This window comes from Ovis canadensis, chromosome 15 (assembly GCF_042477335.2).
Source record: "Ovis canadensis isolate MfBH-ARS-UI-01 breed Bighorn chromosome 15, ARS-UI_OviCan_v2, whole genome shotgun sequence".
In the NCBI taxonomy this organism is placed as follows: Eukaryota; Metazoa; Chordata; class Mammalia; order Artiodactyla; family Bovidae; genus Ovis; species Ovis canadensis.
In genome coordinates this window covers 36,418,046-36,442,829 of record NC_091259.1, presented here as the reverse complement: position 1 = coordinate 36,442,829, position 24,784 = coordinate 36,418,046, and the positions used below count along the sequence as shown (strand labels likewise).

General features: G+C 47.3%; 1 protein-coding gene across 1 annotated transcript in view; it reads left to right on the top strand.

The window, feature by feature from the left end:
- The window catches only part of TMPRSS13 (transmembrane serine protease 13), a 33,138-nt gene extending 31,537 nt beyond the window's left edge, over positions 1-1,601 (top strand). Inside the window, exon 13 of the mRNA XM_069553288.1 lies at positions 171-1,601. Coding sequence (XP_069409389.1) covers positions 171-197 — 27 coding nt within the window. The 3' untranslated portion in view covers positions 198-1,601. The remainder of the gene's footprint in view (positions 1-170) is intronic.
- The last annotated feature ends 23,183 nt before the right edge of the window (positions 1,602-24,784 follow it).

Genomic DNA, 24,784 nt, shown 5'->3' with positions numbered 1-24,784 from the left:
AGGGTAGCGGGTCTCTAAGAAACCACTTCCATCTTGTCCCCTTGGCTGCCCCTCTTCTCTGAGGGGCAGTGCCCGGTGGCAGCTGGGCTGAACTTTAGGCTCTGAGCCCGCATCCTGCCCTGTGCACACCCAGCCCAGCTCCACTCTGTTCTCTCTCTTCTCGTCCTCAGAGGGAGGTGCGCTTCCGGAAATCATAAGCAGCTGTCCTGCGCCAGCTCACAGAGTCCGCCGTGAAGACTCTGGCCAAAGGGACCAGGCATTTGCAACCTCCTCTGGGCTAAAGGCCACCAGACATCGTTACTGCCACCTCCACTGTCTGCTGCCTCTGTGAATACACACGTGTGTATGTTTACATGTGTGTGTCACTGCTCTCCCAAGGTCCTCAGAAATCAGGAGAGCTGTCCGCTCTTCCCAAATCCCCGGCTGGAAATCACCTGAAGACAACCGTTTGGGCCCCGTGAGGGGTTCCCCGACTCGGAAGTGTCCGTCACGGATGGAGGAGGCGGAGCCCAGGGATGGTCTGGAAGGCCACGTCAGGAACTCTTGTTTCCGACCCTCACTGGAGACTAGTCCAGAACAGGCAGCCCCCTGTGGCCCAGCCATCACCGCCAGCAAGGGACAGTATCAGATTTCACAGAGTGCCTAGACCGCCTCTAGTGGGAAGATCTTCCCGTTGACCGTCGGCCCATCCCGCCCCCTCTCGGCCCTCTCGCTGGATGCCGAGAGGGGCCGCGCCGTGGCTGTGCACGCTGATCACTCAGCACAGGGCTTACTGTCTTCGTCCGGTCACAGGCTGTTGGAGGCAAACTTCATTTCATTTTTATATTTAAGTAATGGAAATAAATGTATTATTTAAAGGTTCTCCCAAAATTCCAGGAGCCAAGAGAGCTAGCCACTCAATCACCCCAAGCACTCTGAGGGACTCGTGGCAGCTGTGTCCCCCTGGCATCCCGTGGAATGCTCTTGGCCTCAAGGGGCCAGATTAAGGGGCCCTTTGAGATACTCAGAGAAGCAAATCCATCACCAAGACGGCCACGCTGCTGCTGTATCTGAGGGCTATATCCAAAGGAACCGATGCTGCTTCTCTGTTGGCCCAGGATGTCCTGGAACTTTGGAATTTCTTCTCAGCTTTCCTCATCTTTCACCTTCTCAGGGACACAGTGTTGCCATGGAAACTGCCTCAGAGAGAAAGCTGACTCTGTCCCCAGGCTGCTTCCAAACTGCTTTTAGGAAGGATCCGAGTTGCCGCTCCTGCTGGACATCAGTGAGTCTGGCCTCTGAGTCAGCTGAAGTCCCGGATCTTCCGCATCCTTTTCTCTGGGGCACTTGGTCCTCCCGCTGTCTCCTGCCTCCCTTGGGCCTATCTGGTGATGCTATGACTCCCAGAAGTGGGGTCGGAGCAGATCAGCCCAGCCCAGCTCAGGCAGGTGGCTGCTTGGGGGATAGACTGTTCTGGAAGAGCAGCTGGGATTGGCTAGCATGGCTCGGAAGGTTCTGAGGGGGCTGGTGATGTGTTATCAAGGCTGGGGTTGGGAACAGTGTTCATGTCCACAGTACCCCAGCAGTGATCTTCAACAATAAAAACTGTGTGACCCGAAAAATTGGTCATTGGATGTTTCAGTGGTACCCTGGGTAGAAAACTGAGGCTGTCTACCCAGATGCTCAGGCATCCTCAGTTTAGTTCTTAGTTTGGGTTCCTCAGCTTTGGGTTCTGCTCATTTAATCATGATTCATTTATTTATTCACTTACCCACCATACTGGTGCCTGCCCTGTACCAGGAACTTATACCAGGCCCAGGAGGTACAAAAGCAACAGTGGTCCTCAGGAACTCAAGGTCATGACCCAGTGTGATGGAAGCTGTGATTCAGTGTGGACACTGTGCCTGGAACACAGCTGGCAGCCTCACCAAGGAGGTCAGGGAAGGCTTCCCAGAGGAGGTGAGGTTTGAAATGACTCTTAAAGAGTACGTAAGTCTTCACCAAGCAGATGGGTGGGGGAAGAGCAGTCCAGCAGTCCTTTTTGCCTCCTTCCTCTTTCTCTGCCTCTGCCTTTGCCAGCTCAGCAAAAGGCATGTTTACGAAGAAGCCCCAGTGCTTACTCAACTGTTTCCAAGAGAATTGGATGGGTGGTTCCATCGGCCTCGTCTGAAAGATCTAGTCCTTCTTGCTCCGTACTTTTCCTGCATTTAAAGTATTGACCTCTTTTATTTTATTGACCTCATTTAATATTACATTCCCACGATGAATGCCCAGCACCCACACCACCCCCACTACACACACTCATGCCTCTAGCCATGAGCACAGAATTCTCCAGGCCTGCCCGCATGGGCCTGGCCTCTGGACACCTCCAGAGTGTTTTTGCCTGGAGAATCCCAGGGACGGTGGAGCCTGGTGGGCTGCCGTCTATGGGGTCGCACAGAGTCGGACACGACTGAAGTGATGCAGCAGCAGCAGCAGCAGCAGCAGCAGCAGCAGCAGCAGCAGCAGCAGAGTGTTTAATTCCCCCCGCCAGTGCCAAGGCAAATCCTTCCTCCAATCATTTTCTCATTCCATCTGCATGATAAAGCATGAGGTGGGGGCATGTGCCAGGCCCGCTGGATGAGCAATAGGGGCAACACAACTGCTGTCACAGATCCCACAATTTCCCATGATCTCAGTGGCTTGACCCAATCAAAGCTTATGTCTCATCTATCGAAGGGTCCAATGAGGGTGTCTAGCCAATGGGAGCCTTGCTTCCACGTGGTTTTTCAGGGACTCAGAGTTTTTCAGCCTGGTTGACTTTGTCATCTGCTTCCAGTGAGAGGACAGAGGAAAGAAAACGTGAAGAAGGCAGATCCATTTCTTAAACGCTCTGACTCAGGAGTGATCCATAGCACTTCACTCATATTTTATGGCTGTCAGCATGTCACGTGGCACCAACTAGATCAAGTGGGAAAGGCCCTAAGAAAAGCGGTCCTGGGCAGTTCCCAGGCAGGAGTGAACACTTGTTTTGGAGGATAACCAGCCATCTCTGTCTCCCAGAGGAAGCTGGTCAGATCCTCAAAACCAGGCCTTGGGGCAGAGAGTTAGGGCTTAGGCCTATTCTGTTCCTGTTTCCTAAGGGACCAAACCCTTTCCTTCCTCTCTTGGCTTCCTAGGGCAGAAATTGATTTGCAGGGGTGCAGGCGTATGTGCAAAGACCCTGATGCTGGGTTGAAAGCAGCATGAGATTGAGGGCAGGACGAGATGGTTGGATGGCATCACCAGCTCAATGGACATGAGTTTGAGCAAGCTCTGGGAAATGGTGATGGACAGAGAAGCCTGGCCTGCTGCAGTCCATGGGGTCACAAAGAATCGGACGTGACTGAGCAACTGAACAAGGCATGTGCATGTTTGGGGGAGGTAAGAGAAAAGGCAATCTCTAAATGGAAAAAATAAAAGTATTCCTTAGGCCCAGGACATCTATAGAGGCTATAAATTCATAAGGACTTCCCTTGTGGTACAGCAGATAGGAATCCGCCTGCCAATGCAGGGGACACAGGTTTGATCCCTGGTCCCGGAAGATTCCACATGCTGCAGAGCAGCTAAGCCCTTGCACCACAACTGCTGAGCCCAAATGCTACAACTACTGCAGCCCTCTAGCCTAGAGCCTGTGCTCCGCAGCAAGAGAAGCCACTGCAAAGAGCAGCCTGCGCACTACAACAAAGAGGAGCCCCGTTCACTACAACTAGAGAAACCCGTGTGCAGCAATGGAGTCCCAGTGCAACAAAAAATAAAAATAAATCATTAAGGAAGAGGCTGGGAGAATCTCAGGATTTCCAGCTAGACTAAGATACCTTAGCCATGGTGTGCTGCCTGCTAAGTCGCTTCAGTTGTGTCTGACTCTTTGCGACCCCATGGACTGGAGCCCTCCAGACTCCTCTGTTGATGGAATTTTCCAGGCAAGAACACTGGAGTGGGTTGCCATGCCCTCCTCCAGGGGATCTTCCCAAGGACTGAACCCATGTCTCTTAAGTCTCCTGCATTGGCAGGTTCTTTACCACTAGTGCCACCTGGGAAGCCAAAATACCGTAGAGATTTATATATAAAAAAGAGAAAAAACTCATGGAGGGTGGGTGATGGGACTTCCCAAACTGATTCAGAATCTCCAGGAAGATGGGTGTGTACTGAGGGGAGGGTTTGCTGGCGACACTGTCCTCTGTTCGCTAGGTCCCAGGCATTCTCCAGGCACCAGTAAAACTCTCTGGCTTTGTCAGCTCTGTTGATGGCTGAATTTCCCTGGAAGTTCCCCGCGGAGAGGGGCAGGGTTAAGTGAATGCTTCGGGAATGGGGCAGATGAAGATGACACTTTGGAGGAGCCAGTTACAGCCTCGCTGCCCATCCAGCTGCCTCTGGGGTTTGGTTAGGTTCCCAGGAGCTATTGTTGCCCATAATTGCTCAGCCAATGTTCTGATGAAATTGGAAGGATGTTGGGAGAGGCACATGGAGAGCTCCTCGTAACGATAATGATGAGGATAATGACAATAGCAGCTAGCCTTTGCTGTATGCCAGATGCTGTGCAACACTTGATGTGTGTTATCTCCTGTGAGCTTGAAGTACGCATTTCATGGCCTCTGTTTTACGGATGAGGAAACAGGGCCAAGAGAAGTGAAATAAGCTTCCCCCAAACTAACAGCTACTAAGGGGCAGAGCTGGACATTGAATCCAGGCTGACTGATGTTAAAAGCTGTTTTAAAAAACAGGTGGAGTCTTCCTAGCTGCCCCCTCCTGGGGTCTGCCATCTGCCTCTGCGGATCTTTCCATTCTCTACCAGGCTTCCGCTGTGCGAGGGGCAGGGTGGGCAACACCTTGGGAGGATGGGCACATCCCTCAGAGCGTCACATGACCAGAACTTAGAGCAGGCAGTTTCTGGAACCTGGGACAAATGATTCATGGATGGGAGGAGGCCCCCTGGCACCTCCCGCACCCCCAGTCCCCAAAGGAATGGTTTCCCTCCCATGTCATGACACACCGCAGCTCCAGGACACCTCCACGTCTCCTCGATGTGTGTGGGTGACTCCAAGAAGCACGTGCCGCTCATTCCCTACCTCCTCCGCTCTGGCTCAGGCTTCCTGTTCCCTGACACTGCCACCCATCCAGGGAGCAAGCTGCATACTGGTCCTATAGCGAGCCCACCCAGGGAACACGGAGGGCCATGCTCCAGAGATAAGCAGCTGGGATGGCCCAGGCAGGAGGCTTTATTAGATGAGTCCTTTGAGAAGGGAGGAGCACGGCTTGGCCTTTGGTCCTCCATGCTCAGTTCCTGCCAGCGAAATCAGTGGGTATGACAAACCATCTCTTCTGTCTAAGCCCCAAGTCCCAGAAGTTCTTCACTTTTCATATGAGGAAGGAGCCGGGAATCCTCTTTGAATGTTGTTGCTGTTGTTGTTTAGTTGCTAAGTCTTGTCTGATTCTTTTGCCACCCCGTGGAGTGTAGCCTGCCAGGCTCCTCTGTCCATGGGATTTCTCAAGCAAGAACACTGGAGTGGGTGGCTATTTCCTCCTCCAGGGGATGCTCCCAACCCGGAGATCGAACCCACATCTTCTACACTAGCAGGAGGATTCTTTACCACTGAGCCACCAGGGAAGCCCCTTCTTGGAATAATTCCTCCTAATTATGCTATGTTGCAGTGGAGAGAACCTTGGAGCTGAAAACCAAGCACCTGGAGGTACAAATTCCTCCAGGTACCTCCAGGCTTGGCCACTTGTTTGGCTCTCTGGTCTTGGGCAAGCCGATCTCTGCTTCCTCATATGTGAGAGGGGTGTATCCGGCCCATGCGCTGGTGCAGAATGAAGTGGGAGGATGCATGTAAACACACAGGGCAAAGTGATTGGCATATTATGATGTCTCAACAAATGTCAAATTTGAAACAAAAAGGATAGATCTTTCACCTCCATATCCCTTCACCCAGCAAGTGTCATAGGAGAGGGGAATTTGACTATTATCTTCAGGGTTTAGGAACTTTCCTCTTAGTCTCCTAACAATGGGCTGATCTTCCAAGCAGATGACACTACCACCTGGGGTAGATGCCCTCCCCTACTGGTGGCTTCTCTAAGCCATGGCAATGCACTGAATTGAGCTCACTCAGCTCTCTCATTTACTGATGGGACCAGGATGGTTTCCTGTCCCTGGCCCTGCCCTGGTGGCATCTGACTGCTCAGCCAAAGAAGCTGAAAATTCAGGGCCCTGAGGGGACACGCATCTTTGTTCCTGGTGGATTCGTCCATCTACGGCCATCTGGCTCCTACCCCATCACGTCTGTGATTCGCCACGTTGCCAAATCTGATGGAAGCGTTTTCAGTCCTCATCTTACCAGAGCTCTGAAACTGCAGCATTTCACTCTCGAGTACTTCCTACTTTGTGAAATTGCTGCAACTTCTGTGGCATCAAGCTCTTCCAATTCTCCTTCTGAGCCGTGGCTGTTCCTTCTGTCTTCCATAAACCCTATTAAAGGTGTCCTTAGGACACCAACTCTCTTCTCAGGGTACATACTCACCCTGAACCATCTCATCCAGCCCTGGATTTTCTTTCCAATATCAGTGGAGCCAGTAAGAATTTGCTCTACATCATTAAAGTACAAGAAATGTCATCTTTCTTTTTAAAACCAGATTAAAATCTGACTTTGAACTGCCTCATCCTGGCTGGAAAACCTCTATCATCGTGTTCTTCCCCCTGGGAGCTCAGCCCCAGGAGAGCCTGTCCACTGTGCTCCTGGTGGGGTGCTCAGCCTGCAGCCATCACAGGTCCCCTTAGGGGGTTACAGGTAAAAGGAGTAGATCACAAACCTGCTGCTCCCTGTACCCCGTCTCAGGAACCCCACTCTCCCTGGGTCAATCTCAGGCTGCTCTCCACTCTTCAACCCCCAAAGCCCTTCTCTCTTTGCAGACAACTCAGACCTGTCTCTGCCATTAAAAAAAAAATATATATATATATATATATATATATATATATATATATAATTCATCTGTTGGTTTTGGGCTGTGCTGGATGGGCTTTCTTTAGTTACGATGAGTGGACTGCTCTCCAGTTGTGGCGCCCGGGCTTCTCGTTGCTGTGGCTTCTCTTGCTGCGGAGCACAGGCTCTAGACACAGGCTTTGGTGTTTGCGGCACACAGACTCTAGAGCGCAGTCTCAGTGATTGTGGTGCATGGGTTTTGTTGCCCCAAGGCATGTGGGATCTCCCTGTACCAGGAATCGAACTCATGTTCCCTGCATTGGCAGGCAGATTCTTAACCACCAGACCACAAGGGAAGTCCAGGCCTGTCTCTTTTATGTACATTACCAGTGTGTTGGAATTTTTTGACCTATGACAAAGGCAAATAATTTCTCTCTAGGGAAAAAGGCATTCGTTCTTGATGAGATCATGGCAGAAATCAAGATCACCATAGATCTCAATGATTGTATACAGATTATCATGTGAACCCAAGTTTTCATTCTTCTAGGATAAATTACCGTAGGTGACATCATGGTTTCATGCATGCATACCAAGTCACTTCAGTCATGTCTGACTCTTTGCGACCTTACGGACTATAGCCTGCCAGGCTCCTCTGTCCATGGAATTCTCCAGGCAAGAATACTGGAGTAGGTTGCCTTGCCTTCCTCCAGGAGATCTTCCTGAACCAGGGATCGAACTTGCATCTCTTATGTCTCCTGCATTGGCAGGCGGGTTCTTTACCACGAGCGCCACCTGGGAAGCCTGACATTATGGTTATCATATGTTTAACTCTGTAAGAAACTGCCAGGCTGTTTTCAGAGGGGCTGTACCTTTTTACATTCCCACCTGCTGCATGAGAGTTTTAGTTGCTCCATGTATAAAATAGGTAACTCATGAGAATCTACTGTATAACATGGGGAACTCTACCCAATGCTTTGCGGTGACCTAAATGGGAGGGAAATCCAAGGAAGAAGAGATATATGCATATATGTGGTTCCTTCCGGAGAAGGCAATGGCACCCCACTCCAGTACTCTCGCCTGGAAAATCCCATGGACGGAGGAGCCTGGTGGGCTGCAGTCCATGGGGTCGCTAAGAGTCGGACACGACTGAGCGAATTCACTTTCACTTTTCACTTTCACGCATTGGAGAAGGAACTGGCAACCCACTCCAGTGTTCTTGCCTGGAGAATCCCAGGGACGGCGGAGCCTGGTGGGCTGCCGTCTATGGGGTCGCACAGGGACGGACACAACTGACGTGACTTAGCAGCAGTAGTAGTGGTGGTTCCTTCACTTCACTGTTTAGCCGAAACTAACACAACACTGAGAAGCAATTATACGCCAATAAAAAAGAAAGAGCTCTAGTTTCTCTGTATCCGCTCCAGGTCTTTGTATTGTCAGTGCTTTTTATTGCAGCCCTGCTAATAGATGTGCAGCGGCATCTCATGGTGGTTTTAACTTGCATTTCTCGGATGACTAATGATATTGAGCGTCTTTTTATGTGCCATTTGTCATCTACCTATCATCTTCAGTGAAATTCCTGTTCAGATCCTTTGCCTGTTTGTTGGTTTGTTTCTTATTGTTGAGTTTTGAGAGTTCTTTTCAGAGATTTATTTATTTACCTTTATTTTTTGGCCATGCCAGGCAGTATGTGGGATCTTAGTTCCCTGACCAGGGATCAAACCCACATCCCCTGGACAGGCAGCTCAGAGTCTTAAGCACTGGACTACTAGGGAAGTCCTGAGTGTTCTTTACATAGTTCAAACACTAGTCTTCGTTGAATATATGATCTGTAAATATTTTCTCTGCATATGACCAGCCTTTTTGTTCTCTTAATTGTGTCCTTACAGAACAAGTTTTTAATTTGGTGAATTCCAATTTATCAGGTTTCTTTTTTTCGGATTGTGCTAAGAACTCTGCCAAATCCAAGCGCAAGATCTTTTCTCTTAAGAATTTTATTGTTTGAAGTTTTACACTTGAATCTGAGAAGCATTTGGAGTTACTTTTTGGATGCCATTGAGTTATAGATTGAGGTCTATTTTTGTTTGTTTGTTTCTTTGTTTGCAAATGGATGCCAGGTTGTTCTAGCACCTTTTGTTGAAAAGACTGCAACTTTCCCTATCCAAGTGTCTTTGCATTTTGTCAAAAATCAATTGAGCATGTTTGTGCAGGTATATTTCTAGACTCTATTTTGTTCCATTGGTCTATGTGTCTGAAAGTGAAAGTGAAATTGACTCAGTTGTGTCCGACTCTTGGAGACCCCATGGACAATACCATCCATCCATCCATGCAATTCTCCAGGCCAGAATACGGAAGTGGGTAGCCTTTCCCGTCTCCAGGGGATCTTCCCAACCCAGGGGTCGAACCCAGCTCTCCCACATTGCAGGCAGATTCTTTACCAGCTGAGCCACAAGGGAAGCTCAAGAATACTGGAGTGGGTAGCCTATCCCTTCTCCAGCGAATCTTCCCGACCTAGGAATTGAACCGGGGTCTCCTGCATTGCAGGCGGATTCCTTACCAACTGAGCTATCAGGGAAGCCCTAGTCTGTGTGTCTATCCTTGACCAATGCCACCCTGTCTTATAGTATGTCTTCGGCTTCCCAGGTGGCTCAGTGGTAAGGAAACTGCCTGCTAATGCAGGAGACATGGGTTCGATCCCTGGGTCAGGAAGACCCCTGGAGAAAGAAATGGCAATCCACTCCAGTATTCTTGCCTGGAAAATCCCATGGACTGGCTGGCTACAGTCCATGGGATCACAAAAGAGTCAGACACAACTTAGTGACTAAACAACAGGAACATAGTATATCTTAAATTTGGCAGGGTGAGTCCTCCAAGTCTGTTCTTTTTCAGCATCATTTTGGTTATTCTAGCTCTTTACGTTTCCATAGAAATTTTAGAACCAGTTTGCTTAATCTATAAAGAAAGCTGTTGGAATTTTGACTGCGATTGTGTAAATCTACAATCAATTGGGAGAGAATTAACACGTTAACCATTGAGTCTTCCAAACCATGAACATGACGTATCTATCCATTTATTTAGATTTTCCTTGACTTCCTTCATCTAGATTTTGTCATTTTTAGCATATAGATCCTGTTCCCATTTCATTATATTTATAACTAAGCAATTAAATATTAATGAAAATAATGTTTTTATTGAAATAATATTTTTAAACAAAAGAGAGGGAGATGAGTAGCATTGTTTTGTATTTTTGCAACTGTCTTTAACGTCTGGCTTAATGAAAGACCTGGATTCTCATTTTTCCTTCAGTGTTCACTCTGTTGTGATACACTGTTTTGGTTGAAATACACAAAGAAAATTCAGTATTATACAAATACAGAGTTGGAAAGTGGAAATATATTTTATTAGCCTTTCAGATACTTATGAATACTTTTTTTGATACTTAGTGTACTCAGACTTGACAAGTGGCGGTTTCTTAAAGGTCAGGTGCAATATGAAATCGAAAACCTGTCAATGAACTTTTTTACTCAGTTACTTTAAAATCTCTGGTCTTTGTTGCACTCTGAATGGGTCTTTGTTGTTGTTTAGTCACCCAGCTGTGTCCAATTCTTTGTGACCCCATGGACTGTAGCTCACCAGGCTCCTCTCTTCATGTAATTCCCCAGGTAAGAGTACTGGAGTGGATTGCCATTTCCTTCTCCAGGGGATCTTCCTGACCCAGGGATTGAACCCATGTTACCTGCTTGGCAGCTGCATTCTTTAACACTGAGCCACCTGGGAAGCCCTGAACAGATGGGTCTTTGACCCATGTCTAATTTTGTAACATAATGAATTTGTCATTTGGAAAATATTGATCCTGAGTTATGAACATCTTCCAAACGCTGACATATTTCATTATACAATACCAAAAATAATTTGTGTTAACATCTCTACTGCTCTCATTAGAAGAGTATTTAAGGATTGGAAATCAGTCAAGCCCCATGGGGAAGGATGCACATTTTCCAAAATTCTAATTTTCAATTGAGAGTTTAAATTCTGTCCCTAGCAACAAATATTGTCTGTATTGTCTGTTCTTTTCCTTGCTGTGACAAGCTCATTTTGTTCATTTTTGAGAAAATGATTGCCAACTATCCAGTCTGAATAGCCATTTGTCTGTTAATTTTCATTCAAGGAAAAATGGTATTTCATGAAAAAAGTGGCTAGTTCAGCTTCAGCTCGAAAATGCAAGTGTTTTTCCTCAAGACAACTTAGCACTTTGGGATGCAACCAAAGTGCCTTGTTCACACTTAGCATTTTTCACACCGAGTACTAAAAAGACATGTATTCAAGACTGAGACTAAATAATGAATACTTTTCAATAATTAATAACTTCTACCACTTCACTGAGGGGCTTCCCTGGGCTCAGTGGTAAGGAATCCGCCTGCTAATGCAGAAGAGAAGAGACACTGGTTCACTTCCTGGGTTGGGAAGATCCCCTGGAGAAGGAAACGACAACCCATTCCAGTATTCTTGCCTGGACCTGGAGAATCCCATGGACAGAAGAACTTGGTGGGCTCCGGTCCATGGGGTCCTAAAGAGTCGGACATGATTCAACAGGCACACTACTACTACCACTTCATCAAAGATGCTCTTAAAATCTGGCAAATTTGTGCGGCTGAAGGATGCAGTGACTATGCACACAGTTTGGTGCTATGGCCTCAATTCATGGTTCAGTTCAGTTCAGTTGATTCGCTCAGTCATGTCCGACTCTTTGCGACCCCATGAATCGCAGCACGCCAGGTCTCCCTGTCCATCACCAACTCCCGGAGTTCACCCAAACTCATGTCCATCGAGTCATTGATGCCATCCAGCCATCTCATCCTCGGTCGTCCCCTTCTCCTCCTGCCCCCAATCCCTCCCAGCATCAGACTCTTTTCCAATGAGTCAGCTCTTCACATCAGGTGGCCAAAGTACTGGAGTTTCAGCTTTAGCATCATTCCCTCCAAAGAAATCCCAGGGCTGATCTCCTTCAGAATGGACAGGTTGGATCTCCTTGCACTCCAAGGGACTCTCAAGAGTCTTCTCCAACACCACAGTCCAAAAGCATCAATTCTTCAGTGCTCAGCTTTCTTCACAGTCCAACTCTCACATCCATACATGACCACTGGAAAAACCATAGCCTTGACTAGACGGACCTTAGTCGGCAAAGTAATGTCTCTACTTTTTAATAGGCTGTCTAGGTTGGTCATAACCTTCCTTCCAAGGAGTAAGCATCTTTTAATTTCATGGCTGCAATCACCATCTGCAGTGATTTTGGAGCCCGAAAAAATAAAGTCTGCCACTGTTTCCACTGTTTCCCCATCTATTTCCCATGAAGTGATGGGACCAGATGCCATGATCTTAGTTTTCTGAATGTTGAGCTTTAAGCCAGCTTTTTCACTCTCCTCTTTCACTTTCATCAAGAGACTTTTTAGTTCCTCTTCACTTTCTGCCATAAGGGTGGTGTCATCTGCATATCTGAGGTTATTAATATTTCTCCCAGCAATCTTAATTCCAGCTTCTGCTTCTTCCAGCCCAGCGTTTCTCATGATATACTCTGCATAGAAGTTAAATAAGCAGGGTGACAATATACAGCCTTGATGTACTCCTTTTCCTATTTGGAACCAGTCTGTTGTTCCATGTCCAGTTCTAACTGTTGCTTCCTGACCTGCATACAGGTTTCTCAAGAGGCAGGTCAGGTGCGCTGGTATTCACATCTCCTGAAGAATTTTCCACAGTTTCTTGTGATCCACACAGTCAAAGGTTTTGGCATAGTCCATAAAGCAGAAATAGATGTTTTTCTGGAACTCTCTTGCTTTTTTGATGATCCAGCAGGTGTTGGCAATTTGATCTCTGGTTCCTCTGCCTTTTCTGAAACCAGCTTGAACATTTGGAAGTTCACGGTTCACATATTGCTGAAGCCTGGCTTGGAGAATTTTGAGCATCACTTTACTAGCGTGTGAGATGAGTGCAATTGTGTGGTAGTTTGAGCATTCTTTGGCATTGCCTTTCTTTGTGATTGGAATGAAAACTGACCTTTTCCAGACCTGTGGCCACTGCTAAGTTTTCCAAATTTGCTGGCATATTGAGTGCAGTACTTTCACAGCATCATCTTTCAGGATTTGAAATAGCTCAACTGGAATTCCATCACCTCCACTAGCTTTGTTCGTAGTGATGCTTCCTAAGGCCCATTTGACTTCACATTCCAGGATGTCTGGCTCTAGGTGAGTGATCAGACCATCGTGATCATCTTGGTCGTGAAGATCTTTTTCGTACAGTTCTGTGTATTCTTGCCACCTCTTCTTAATATCTTCTGCTTCTGTTAGGACCACGCAGAAGCATGGCCAAGAGGAGCTACCCCTTGCCCAGAGTCAGAGGCAGTGACTGAGAGCGTCAGGCTGAGATGGCACGGGAGCAGCTGAAAGAAGCTACCCCGCGTCTGAGGTCAGGGGCTGCGGCCAAGATGAGCTACCCCACGTCCAAGGAGCAGCGGCTGTGCAGGCCCAGGAGGGCTGAGAGGAGCTACTCCATGTTCAAGGTCAGGAGGGGCAGCCGTGAGGAGATACCCCTTGTCCAAGATAAGAAAAACCCAAGTAAGATGGTAGGTGTTGCCAGAGGGCATCAGAGGGCAGACACACTGAAACCATAATCACAGAAAACTAGCCAATCTGATCACAGGGACCACAGTCTTGTCTAATGCAATGAAAGTAAGCCATGCCGTGTGGGGCCACCCAAGACGGACAGGTCATGGTGGAGAGGTCTGACAGAATGTGGTCCACTGGAGAAGGAAATGGCAAACCACTTCAGTATTCTTGCCTTAAGAACCCCATGAACAGTATGAAAAGGCAAAATGATAGGATACTGAAAGGAACTCCCCAGGTCAGTAGGTGCCCAATATGCTACTGGAGATCAGTGGAGAAATAACTCCAGAAAGAATGAAGGGATGGAACCAAAGCAAAAACAATACCCAGTTGTGGATGTGACTGGTGATAGAAGCAAGGTTTGATGCTGTAAAGAGCAATATTGCATAGGAACCTGGAATGTTAGGCCCATGAATCAAGGCAAATTGGAAGTGGTCAAACAAGAGATGGCAAGAGTGAACGTCGACATTCTAGGAATCAGTGAACTAAAATGGACTGGAATGGGTGAATTTAACTCAGATGACCATTATATCTACTACTGCGGGCAAGAATCCCTTAGAAGAAATGGTGTAGCCATCATGGTCAACGAAAGAGTCCAAAATGCAGTACTTGGATGCAGTCTCAAAAACGACAGAATGATCTCTGTTCGTCTCCAAGGCAAACCATTCAATATCACAGTAATCCAAGCCTATGCCCCAACCAGTAACGCTGAAGAAGCTGAAATTGAATGGTTCTATGAAGACCTACAAGACCTTTTAGAACTAACACCCAAAAAAGATGTCCTTTTCATTATAGGGGACTGGGATGCAAAAGTAGGAAGTCAAGAAACACCTGGAGTAACAGGCAAATTTGGCCTTGGAGTACAGAATGAAGCAGGGCAAATGTTCATAGAGTTTTGCCAAGAGAACGCACTGGTCATAGCAAACACCCTCGTCCAACAACACAAGAGAAGACTCTACACATGGACATCACCAGATGGTCAACACCAAAATCAGATTGATTATATTCTTTGCAGCCAAAGACGGAGAAGCTCTATACAGTCAGCAAAAATAAGACTGGGAGCTGACTGTGGCTCAGATCATGAACTCCTTATTGCCAAATTCAGACTTAAATTGAAGAAAGTAGGGAAAACCACTAGGCCTTCCAGGTATGACCTAAATCAAATCCCTTATGATTATACAGTGGAAGTGAGAAATAGATTTAAGGGACTAGATCTGATAGAGTGCCTGATGAACTATGAATAGAGTTTCGTGACATTGTACAGGAGACAGGGATCAAGACCATCCCCATGGAAAAGATACGCGAAGAAGCAAAATGACTGTCTGAGGAGGCCTTAAAAGTGAAGTGAAGTGAAGTCACTCAGTCGTGTCCGACTTTCTGTGACCCCATGGACTGTAGCCTACCAGGCTCCTCTGTCCATGGGATTTTCTAGGCAATAGTACTGGAGTGGGTTGCCATTTCCTTCCCCAGTGGATCTTCCCGACCCAGGGATCGAACCCGGGTCTCCTGCATTGTAGACAGACGCTTTACCATCTGAGCCACCAGGGAAGTCCAGAGGCCTTAAAAATAGCTGTGAAAAAAAAAAAAAAAGCTGTGAAAAGAAGAGAAGCAAAAGGCAAAGGAGGAAAGGAAAGATATAAGCAGCTGAATGCAGAGTTCCAAAGGTTAGCAAGGAAAGATAAGAAAGCCTTCCTCAGCGATCAATGCAAAGAAATAGAGGAAAACAACAGAATGGGAAAGACTAGAGATCCCTTCATGAAAATTAGAGATACCAAGGGAACATTTCATCAAAGATGGGCTCAATTCATGGTAAGCAGCCTTAATTCGTGATAGTTTTGCGTACCATTACTTTTGTATTATTGGTGCAAAAGTCAACACAGTGAAAAAGGAAAATGACATCACAGCATTATTATGAAAATAGTTTTGACACTGCAGATCCCCCGAAAGGTCTTAGGACACCTTCTGGGGTCCTCAGCAACCACACTTTGAGGACAGCTGCATTAGGCCAAGGGACTTCCTAGGTGGCGCTAGTGGTAAAGAACCTGCCTAGGAATGCAGGACACATAGGAGATGGGGGTTTGATTCCTGGTTCAGGAAGGTCCCCTAGAGGAGGGCATGGCAATCCACTCCAGCATTCTTACCTAGGGAATCCCATGGACACAGGAGCCTGGTGGGCTACAGACCAGGCGGATGCAGAGTCGGACACAGCTGAAGAGACTTGGCTCACGTGCACATATTAGACCACACAAGACAAAAAAGGGAAATCCACAGGTATTGATTTTGGATAGGCACTTTCTGGAAATTCTACCGGAACCATATCTTGATCTCACCCTCCCCGCTCACTCTCAGGAAAAAGTGAATAATCTCACCTGTGTAGAGGGCTAAGGCTGTCAGCTTTATGTGGTAATGCTGGGTCTTATTGAAGAAGAGGGATGCTTATTTAATTGCAATTTAGTGAGGAGCTCAGTGGGTGGGAGAAAGAACAGTGACCGGGAATTTGCATTTCTTAACATCCTGGGCTTGATGTATCCCCAGCCAGTGCTCCACTTCTCATAAGAAACACTTCGATCATTCTGCCTGGGACTGGGGAAGACGCATGGCCCAGAGTTTCAATATGAGAGATGAAATCTGGGTGGGGTCTGCTTTGAGGTTGGGACTAGAGATCAGAACTCCATCACGTTCTTCTCTGATAACCCTCCTAACAGGATTAATAGATGCCCCAAATTCTGCTGGATTCAGCACACTGTCACCGCCACTCACAAGTCCAAGGGCTGCACTGAATGCTGGGAGCAGGACTGTGGTTGGGGTGGGGGACACACACCCACATCATGGCATCCCCTCCCTTTCTACTGTGGCCTTTTTCTTTTAAAGCTTGATTGTATTTGTAATTTTGTAATTTAATTCTCACTATGTGTTGTGCTGTGCTTAGTGGCTCAGTCGTGTCTGACCCTTTGAGACCCCATGGACTGCAGCCTGCCAGACTCCTCTGTCCATGGGGACTCTCCAGACAAGAATACTGGAGAGGGTCACCATGTCCTCCTACAGGGATTTCTCACTATAGGAGCATTTTTTAAAAAATCCAAACAATCCCCAAAACTATAAAATAATATATATAAAAGGTACTGTTTATTTGTCAAGCATAAACTTTCCATATCATCAGTTTATGATCTTATTTAATTACTCAACAACCATTATAATAGTAGGTACTACTGCAAAGAAGAAAGTAAAAATCACTTTAAATCCCACCATCCAGAAGTATATATTATTGGTACTTTGGTAAAATCTTTCTAGAACACTCTCTATGCATTCATAGAGAGAGGTCTACAATTTTATATGAGTGGGGTCATATTTTACAGATTATTTTGTATCTTGGTTCCTTTTATTCTCAACAGTAAGAGATATACATCTTCCCCAAGGGGGTGGATATTATCATATTTAATAATTGTAGAATACTCCATAGTATGTATGTATATGTGTGTGCTTAGTCGTGTCTGACTCATGGACTGTAGCCCTCCAGACCCCTTTGCCAATGGAATTATCCAGGCAGGAATACTGGAGTGGAGTTGCCAGGCCCTCCTCCAGGGGATCTTCCCAACCCAGGGATTGAATCCGAGTCTCTTATGTCTCCTGCTTGGCAGGTGGGTTCTTTACCACTAGTGCCACCTGGGAAGCCCCCATAGTATCCATGTACCAATTTAATTAGGTGATGTTTAAATAGGATAGTTAGTTTTCAGATTTTGACATTACAAACACTAATGTCGTAAATTTCTTTGTGCGTGCTTCATTCTGAAGCAATGATCTCCTAAATGTACATTCCTGTAAGTAGGGCTGTCTGTGTATTTATTGAAAATGCTCTGCTGTTTTTCAGAAGAGTTTGTTTAACTTCTACACCTCCACAGAGTCTAAGTCTGTTATCCCAGAACTTTAGCAATTTTCTCTGTAGGGAAAGATGCAAGAGTCTAGCTTAATGAAATCGTTCCTTTGGGGACATACACGGTGGCCCAGTGGCTAAGACTCTGTGCTTTCACTGCAGGGGGGATGGGTTCCATTCCCGGCCAGGGAACTAATATCCCACATGCTGAAGATCCTGCATGCCAAGCAGCAAAAAGAAAAAAGTCATTTCTTTGATATGCTCCTCAATTATATAGGGTCAGTATCCTGTTCTTTTCCATCCTGGATCCCTTCAGAGTCAGTTGAGGGCAGCTACAGAGGCTGGTGGTTTGACAGCAGGCAGCCTGTTTGTCTCCATCCTGAGTTCCCTCAGGGCACACCGGCAGGGTGGCTGCAGTGGCTTCCTGGCTGCAACACCCTCTGTTTGCTGATACGCAGGCAGGAAGCATCCTTTTTATACATCTGCCCACACCACACAGGAGCATTTCTGCCTTGATTTGTTGCTTTCCTATCTCTTTTTCCTCCTGAGGTAGGAGAAGCAGGACTTGAAGGATGCAGAGAAGTTTGGAGAAGCGGAAGCCCAAAGACTGAAGGGGAGAGTGGGGCCAGAGGATGCTGAAGAGGTAGCAAGTTATGAGCAAGTTATGTCTGTGCATGTACATGCATTGGAACACATGTGTAGGTACCTCAGTGCTTTTGGTACGTGCATTGTTAGCGTGCTGGTTCTCAAAGTGCGGCCCCCTGGGGGTGGAGTGCAGTGCTCTGTTTTAAGAAGTCCTCCTGCTGGTTGCAAAGCCTGCTTATACTCTCGAACCCCTCCTACAGGATGAGTTTATCTGAACACACCTGTGTGCACCAGGCTTTGGGGTATTTGACTTGCAGGTGGAGATCTGCGTGTAGACATCCTGGCAGCAGGAAGCTCACTCCGTCTCTCTTGACTTTGTCCTCTTATGAGCACTCCCAAGTCTAGGGCAGGCACTCCGGGGCGCTCAGCAGATCTCAAATAATGACAATAATGACAGCAGCCAGATGCCTCTCCACCCAAGTGCCTATTTCTTACCAGTCTCTGGATAGAACAGCCGCAAGCCACCCTTCTTTGATCACAAACAGAAATCTAATCTCAACAGTGCAGGAAGCGGGAAGTTTGCAATGGGAGAGCCAGAGAGATGGCCTGTTGGGAGTGGAAAAAAGTCTCCCAGCACTTCCCCTAAACAGGTTGCTGGGACAAAGAAAGCGATTTCCTGCCTATCCCTGGCTAAAGACTCTTCGTGCAGAGAGCAACAGAAAGGGCTGGGGTGGGGGAGGGGGGACAGGGCCTCGGCCCAATACGGGGCAGGGGTCAGGGTGGGGCGTGGCTGGTGGTTGTGAGAAGGTGTCCTTCTGTCATGGATAATGCATTGTGGAGACCTGGGGAGCTGGGGCTCCTCATGGGGAGAAGGGGCCAGGAGTGCAGAACCCCTGAAGGCTATGAGCTAAGGTTGCATCTTCACCAAACAAATCCCAAACAAATATCTGCTTTGCACCTGGATTTGGGTCCTGGCTCTGCGACTGATCAACTGAGCAACTTTGGGAAGGTTGCTTCATTCTATAGGTTCATGTTTGATAATAAGCATAGGGAAAAGGAGTCCAGAATGCAGAATGGTGGTGGCTAAAAGATAAGGAAGAGAAAAGCTGGTGAAAATTGAACAAAGCAAGGTCCGAGGACCCGAGTGAGGACCTCAGGTAAAACAAATAACACTCCTGGCTGGCCCAATTTACATAGGACAGGCCCAGGGAGAGAAAACATAAAAAGAGGAGCCTGAGCTAGCTCGCTCGCGTGCTCGCTCTCTCTCACGCGCATGCGCTGGGGCACTCTTCTCTTCGCATCTCTGGGTCAACATGCCCTCACTCCTCAAAGATGGATTTTCCTGCTATCTTCTAAATAAAATAGAGCTGTAACACTGAGCTGTAACACTGATTTGTCTAAGAGCTATAACATGGTCCGCTCGAGACCTGAGAGCTATACCATGGTCTGTCCAAGACCCGAGAGCTGTGACATGCCGAGGGCTTTAATGTCCGTCACTCCAGATCTTTGTTGTGGAAGAGACATAACCTAGGAACATACACTCCCATGACAGTTCAGTTTCCTTGTCTGAGAAACGGTGACAAAAATAGTACCTGTGTTGCAAGGCTGTTGTGTGGATTAAATGAGGGTGAGAGAGGAGAGAGATGGGCTCCAGGCTAGACATTGACAATAGCCCCCTGTTCACACTTCTTGAGGAAGAAAGAGACAGGCTCCAGGTTGGACACTTACTACCAGCCTCCTGTTTACATTTCCTGAGGCAAGAGACAAGTGGGCTCCACGCTCCGTATTTATGACCAGTCTCCTGACTGCACTCTGCTACAGAAACAACCGGAATAGGCTAAATAGCCGGACACTGGACACTTTCTGGCAGGAACAGAGAGGGACTAAGCCCTGTTTAAAACATGTAGAGGTCACATATTTCCCATCCTTGGGACAAGAGACACTACACACGTGCAGAAAGACTCCATGGGGTCAAAAAGGCCAAGAATGCCAGACCATAGCGAAGGAGGAAACAGACAGAGCTGGACTCCATCTTAGGCCAGGCTGCGAACATTAGGCTACACGCAAGGTCACCCTCCCAATGGACTCTGAACTTTGTGCCGGGTGTCTATAGAAATGGCATACCCATGGAAAACCAGACCCCCAGATGGAAGAGCCTCAGGACTTGTACTTGGACTCTCCGTCACCTAAAAGAATATGCGAATTATCTCTGTAACGGAACAAAGTCATAAATTCCATTATGTTTATCTGGATATGACCACAGGCCTATTGATAAATGTCCACTGTTCAACTATCTAGGCTTATGACACATGAACCATGCGTTAATTTTGATCATATCTCTCTTTTACCTTGTCCAGACTAGTTTCAAGGAATTTGGGAAGGTGAGTTTGAGCAAGTACACTTAGGGTATATAAGGTTTTCACAAAAAGTGGTTGGGGTCCTTGGTTAAGAGGAGACTCTGCCTTGGGCCCGCCGGTTTAATAAACTAGACTCCACTATCTGCATTGTTCTTCTGAGTGAGTTTGCTTCCCGGAACGCATGGTTACAACAATAGTAAGTCTCGCCATCTCCCTCCACACACCCAGATGCCCTTGTACTGAAATCCATCTTGGCTGAGGATACGTGCACACCCAGGAGAGGGTCCTGAGACAAATTAGCTATGGGGTCAAAGAAAGACAGTTGGCCAAGAGGAAAACAAAGATTTGGAAGACTGCCCTCTAAAAAGGATTTAAACTTCCCAAAGATGTGACTCTCTTTACTCTCTTGCTGAGTTCGCCCGTGTGTCCTTCTATATGTATTGTGCTTTTCTAATAAACACTTTCCTTTCCATTATACCTTCTATATCCTTGTTACATTTTTCCTCTCAAGGCAGATGAGGACTGGGGATTTAGACTCTAACTGTTGGCCCCTGGTGTAGTGGTTAAGATTCCAGGTTTCCACCCAGGTGACCAGAGTTCAATTCCTGGTCAGGGAACTAAGGTCTCACTTTCAGCTGCCACTCACCCCTGCATGTGTCAGAAATGAAGAGGACGTATGTGAACCCATCAGTGCCATGCTAGGCCTGTGGTAGAGGCTCAGTTAACATTGGCTGTTGGTATTTGTATTACCTCCCGAAGGCTCTCCAGAGACCAGAAAAAGGCATTCAGTTCTCTCGGTCACTCCCCAAACCAACTTGATGAGTTAAATTGGATGGATCAGTGGTCCTCCAGATAGGGGTGGGGTTGTCCCTCCTGGAACACCCAGTTCCCTGGCCATCTGCAGAGATACACGGGTCAGAGCAGTGCGCGTCCCTCCGACCCTACAGTCACTGCTGTCTTGTGCCTTTGCACCTGCTAGGACTTTATGTCTCAGTGATCTGCTACAGGGTAGAGTTCACTGCAAAGAGGGTCAGGAAAATGGGGATCGGTAACCCCTGGCACTTGAGGCTGTTGTGTGGGAAGGAGTAGGACGTGCCTAGTTCCCTGCCTGGTACGCCCCAGGTCCGAGAGAGGTGTCAGATAAGGTTCTCTGGTAGAGCTGGTCGAAGTGTGCTTGGTCAGTACAGGAAAGTCAAGAGACCAACATTTATTGAGCAGTTGTCATCACCAGGCACTGTGGCAGATATTTTATACATATTTTCCCTACCAATCTTCATAATAACCCCATAGAATAGAGTCCATCAATAATACATCTTCAGGGACTTCTCTGGTGGTCCAATGGTTAAGACTCTGCCTTCCAGTGCACGGGGTGTGGGCCTGATCCCTGGTTGGGAAGCTATGATCCCACATACCTTCGTGGCCAAAAATCCATAACATAAAACGAAGCGATATGGTAACAAATTCAATAAAGATTTTTAAAATGATCCACATTAAAAAAAAAAATCTTAAAAAAAAAAAAAGACCCTCACAAGTGAGGAAATTGGTGCTCGAAGTTAATGAGCTTGCTTAAGACCGATAACAGCACTCAGTTCTTATTAGTGATTATCCATGCTTATTCTGTGGCAACCCACTCCAGTACTCTTGCCTGGAAAATCCCATGGACTGAGGAGCCTGGTGGGCTGCAGTCCATGGGGTTGCTAAGAGTCGGGCACGACTGAGCGACTTCACTTTCACTTTTCACTTTCCTGCATTGGAGAAGGCAATGGCAACCCACTCCAGTGTTCTTGCCTGGAGAATCCCAGGGACGGCAGAACCTGGTGGGCTGCCGTCTCTGGGGTTGCACAGAGTCGGACACGACTGAAGCGACTTGGCAGCAGCAGCATGCTTATTCCGCAACCAGTTCATGGTCTTCCAGAAGAACCTGTTCTTTGGCATGGAACCTGCAGACGCATTATGGATCTCCCTGCTGAGCAGGAATTATTTGCCAAGGAAGTACATTTACCAGTCTCGCTGTTTTGGCCACTCTGACCCTAGGGGAGTTCATCCCTCTACCCAGCACTGACCTGTTCTGCATGTGTGTGTGTGCTAAGTTACTTCAGTTGTGTCTGGCTCTTCTTGACCCCTATGGACCATAGCCCGCCAGGCTCCTCTGTCCATGGGATTCTCTAGGCAAGAATACTGGAGTGGGTTGCCATGCCCTCCTCCAGGGGAATCTTCCCGACCCAGGGATCGAACCCAAGTCTCGTGCATTGCAGGGGGATTCTTTACCACTAGCTTCACCTGGAAAGCCCTGACCTGTCCTACTACAGGTAAAATCCCTTCTCTCGTTAAATCCTGGCCAAGGGCAGTGGGGAACATTTAAATTGTGTGCTCCACGGCCAACAGTTCTTAGGAAAGAATGGGAAATTGAAAAGAAACATCAGTTGCGTGGTGTCTCTGAGCCTCCCCTAATGAGGAAGGGGAGGGCTGGACTTTCAGTGGAGAAGGGGGCTGAAAACGGAAGCCTGACAGCAAATTCAGAAGGCCTCAGCCTCACTGATTCAGCTCCTGGAACTGGTCCTCTCCCAGGCCCTGCTCAATTTTCTTATCAGCACAGCGGAGCCAGGCTGGGGGCTCAGAAAGTCTGTGTCCAGTCCTCCTACTTGGGCACCAGCCAGTCAGTCCTCTCTCTCCTCTGCTGGTGGAGGAACCAGATAAGAGAAACAGGCTCCACACGGAAACTTACAAACCCCCGTGCCTTCCTGGCAGTACTGCTGACTCTGCCAAGTGCGTTCGTCTGCACCTCCCTCACATCTCTTTTTCAACCTCTGAGCCTCAGCCTCCTCTTTTCCCACCCCAACTCCATACGAGTTCTTCCAGCAAGACATCCTTGATTAGTTCTACTTCTTATTCTGATCCTTCTCTTGGAGGATTTTGGTATTTCCACTTTAACTGGGATGTTAATAATTGGCATTCAGAAATACACAGCTTAGTTAATATTTTTAAATAGTTTCCTTGCCTTTAGGAAAGTGTGAGTTTTCTCATCTCCTCAGGACCCTAGAACCCCTAGAGATGGGTTGGGCAAGGGAAGAATGATATGCCAGTACTCAGGAGACCTCACTCTGGTCCCCACTAGACCACTAACAAGCTCTGTGACTTTGAGTCAGTCAGATCCTCTCTCTGGGCCTTTGGGTCCCAATTTACAAAATGTTCTCTGAGGTCTCATCCCTCTCAAATATTCCATGGTCTTGTTTCCTTTGACTCTCCTCCTGTGTCAAGTTCAGGGCTCTCCACAGGGAAATCCCTTATGCCCTGTTTCTTCCAGACTCCGCCTTCCTAAGCCTGTCTGATCTCTCTCACCTTGTGTCTCTGGCCTGGCTTCCTGAAGCTTCAACCCACTGAGTCATGGGTGAAGTGCCATGTGAGGAGTTATGGGGAGACCCCACTCTCTTTCTCAGTGCCAGGGAGGGTCTGTAAAGATGCTGATGCCCAGGTTGCAGCCCTGAAGAATCTGATCCATGGGTTTGTTGTGGGGGCGGGGGGGGGGGAGGTGGCTAGTCATCTTGTTTTAGTCATCTATGGCTGCAAAACAATATGCTCCCAAATTTTCTGTTCACTTGCTTATTTATTATTATTTTAATACCTGGAAGACCCACATTTCCTGGACTGAGAACCAGCGTGTTGGGCGTCATGTATTTTCTGCAATGGTTGTGACCTGAAACTTTTTAAAGAACCATCTACCTTTCAGGGAAGAATTTCTGAATTTTCATCACCAACCACTTCTCCTTGGATACCATCATGAAACACCTGTTTGCCAGTTGGAGCAGTCCTTTAATTTGATGCACCTTTGGATCCAGATGAAATATTAAATTGCCTTCCTTTTCCGTCAAGGCTATGGTTTTTACACTATCATCGGCATTGCAAGTCTTCTATAAATGATATGGCAGGATGTGCACCAAATTTTCTGTTTAAAACAACAACGATTTCATTTTCTCATGATCTGAGGAGCAGGAATTCTGGCAGGGCCCCCACTCAGAGGTCTGTGGTCAGGGTCACTCAAGGGGCTGCTTTCAGCTGGGAGCTCAGCTAGGCTAGGCATGTCCACGTGGTGTCTCTCTCTCCCTCCTGGGTAGTCTGACTTCTTCCAAGACAGTAGGCTTCCAAGAGGTGGCCTTCTAAATATTTAAGGCAGAAGTTGCAGATCTCTTAAGGCCCCATCTGTAAAGTTACACGGTGTAGTTCTGCCTCTTCCTATTGCTCAAACCAAACCACAGAGCCAGCCCACACTGAAAGGGGGAGAAAAGAGACCCCACTTCTCAGTGGGACGAGTGACCACGGTTTACTGCAGATGAGCCTGTGGGAAGGGAGAGGCCATCTTTGGAAACACAATTTACCATAATTTAAAAAATAGTCTCCAGATGCATT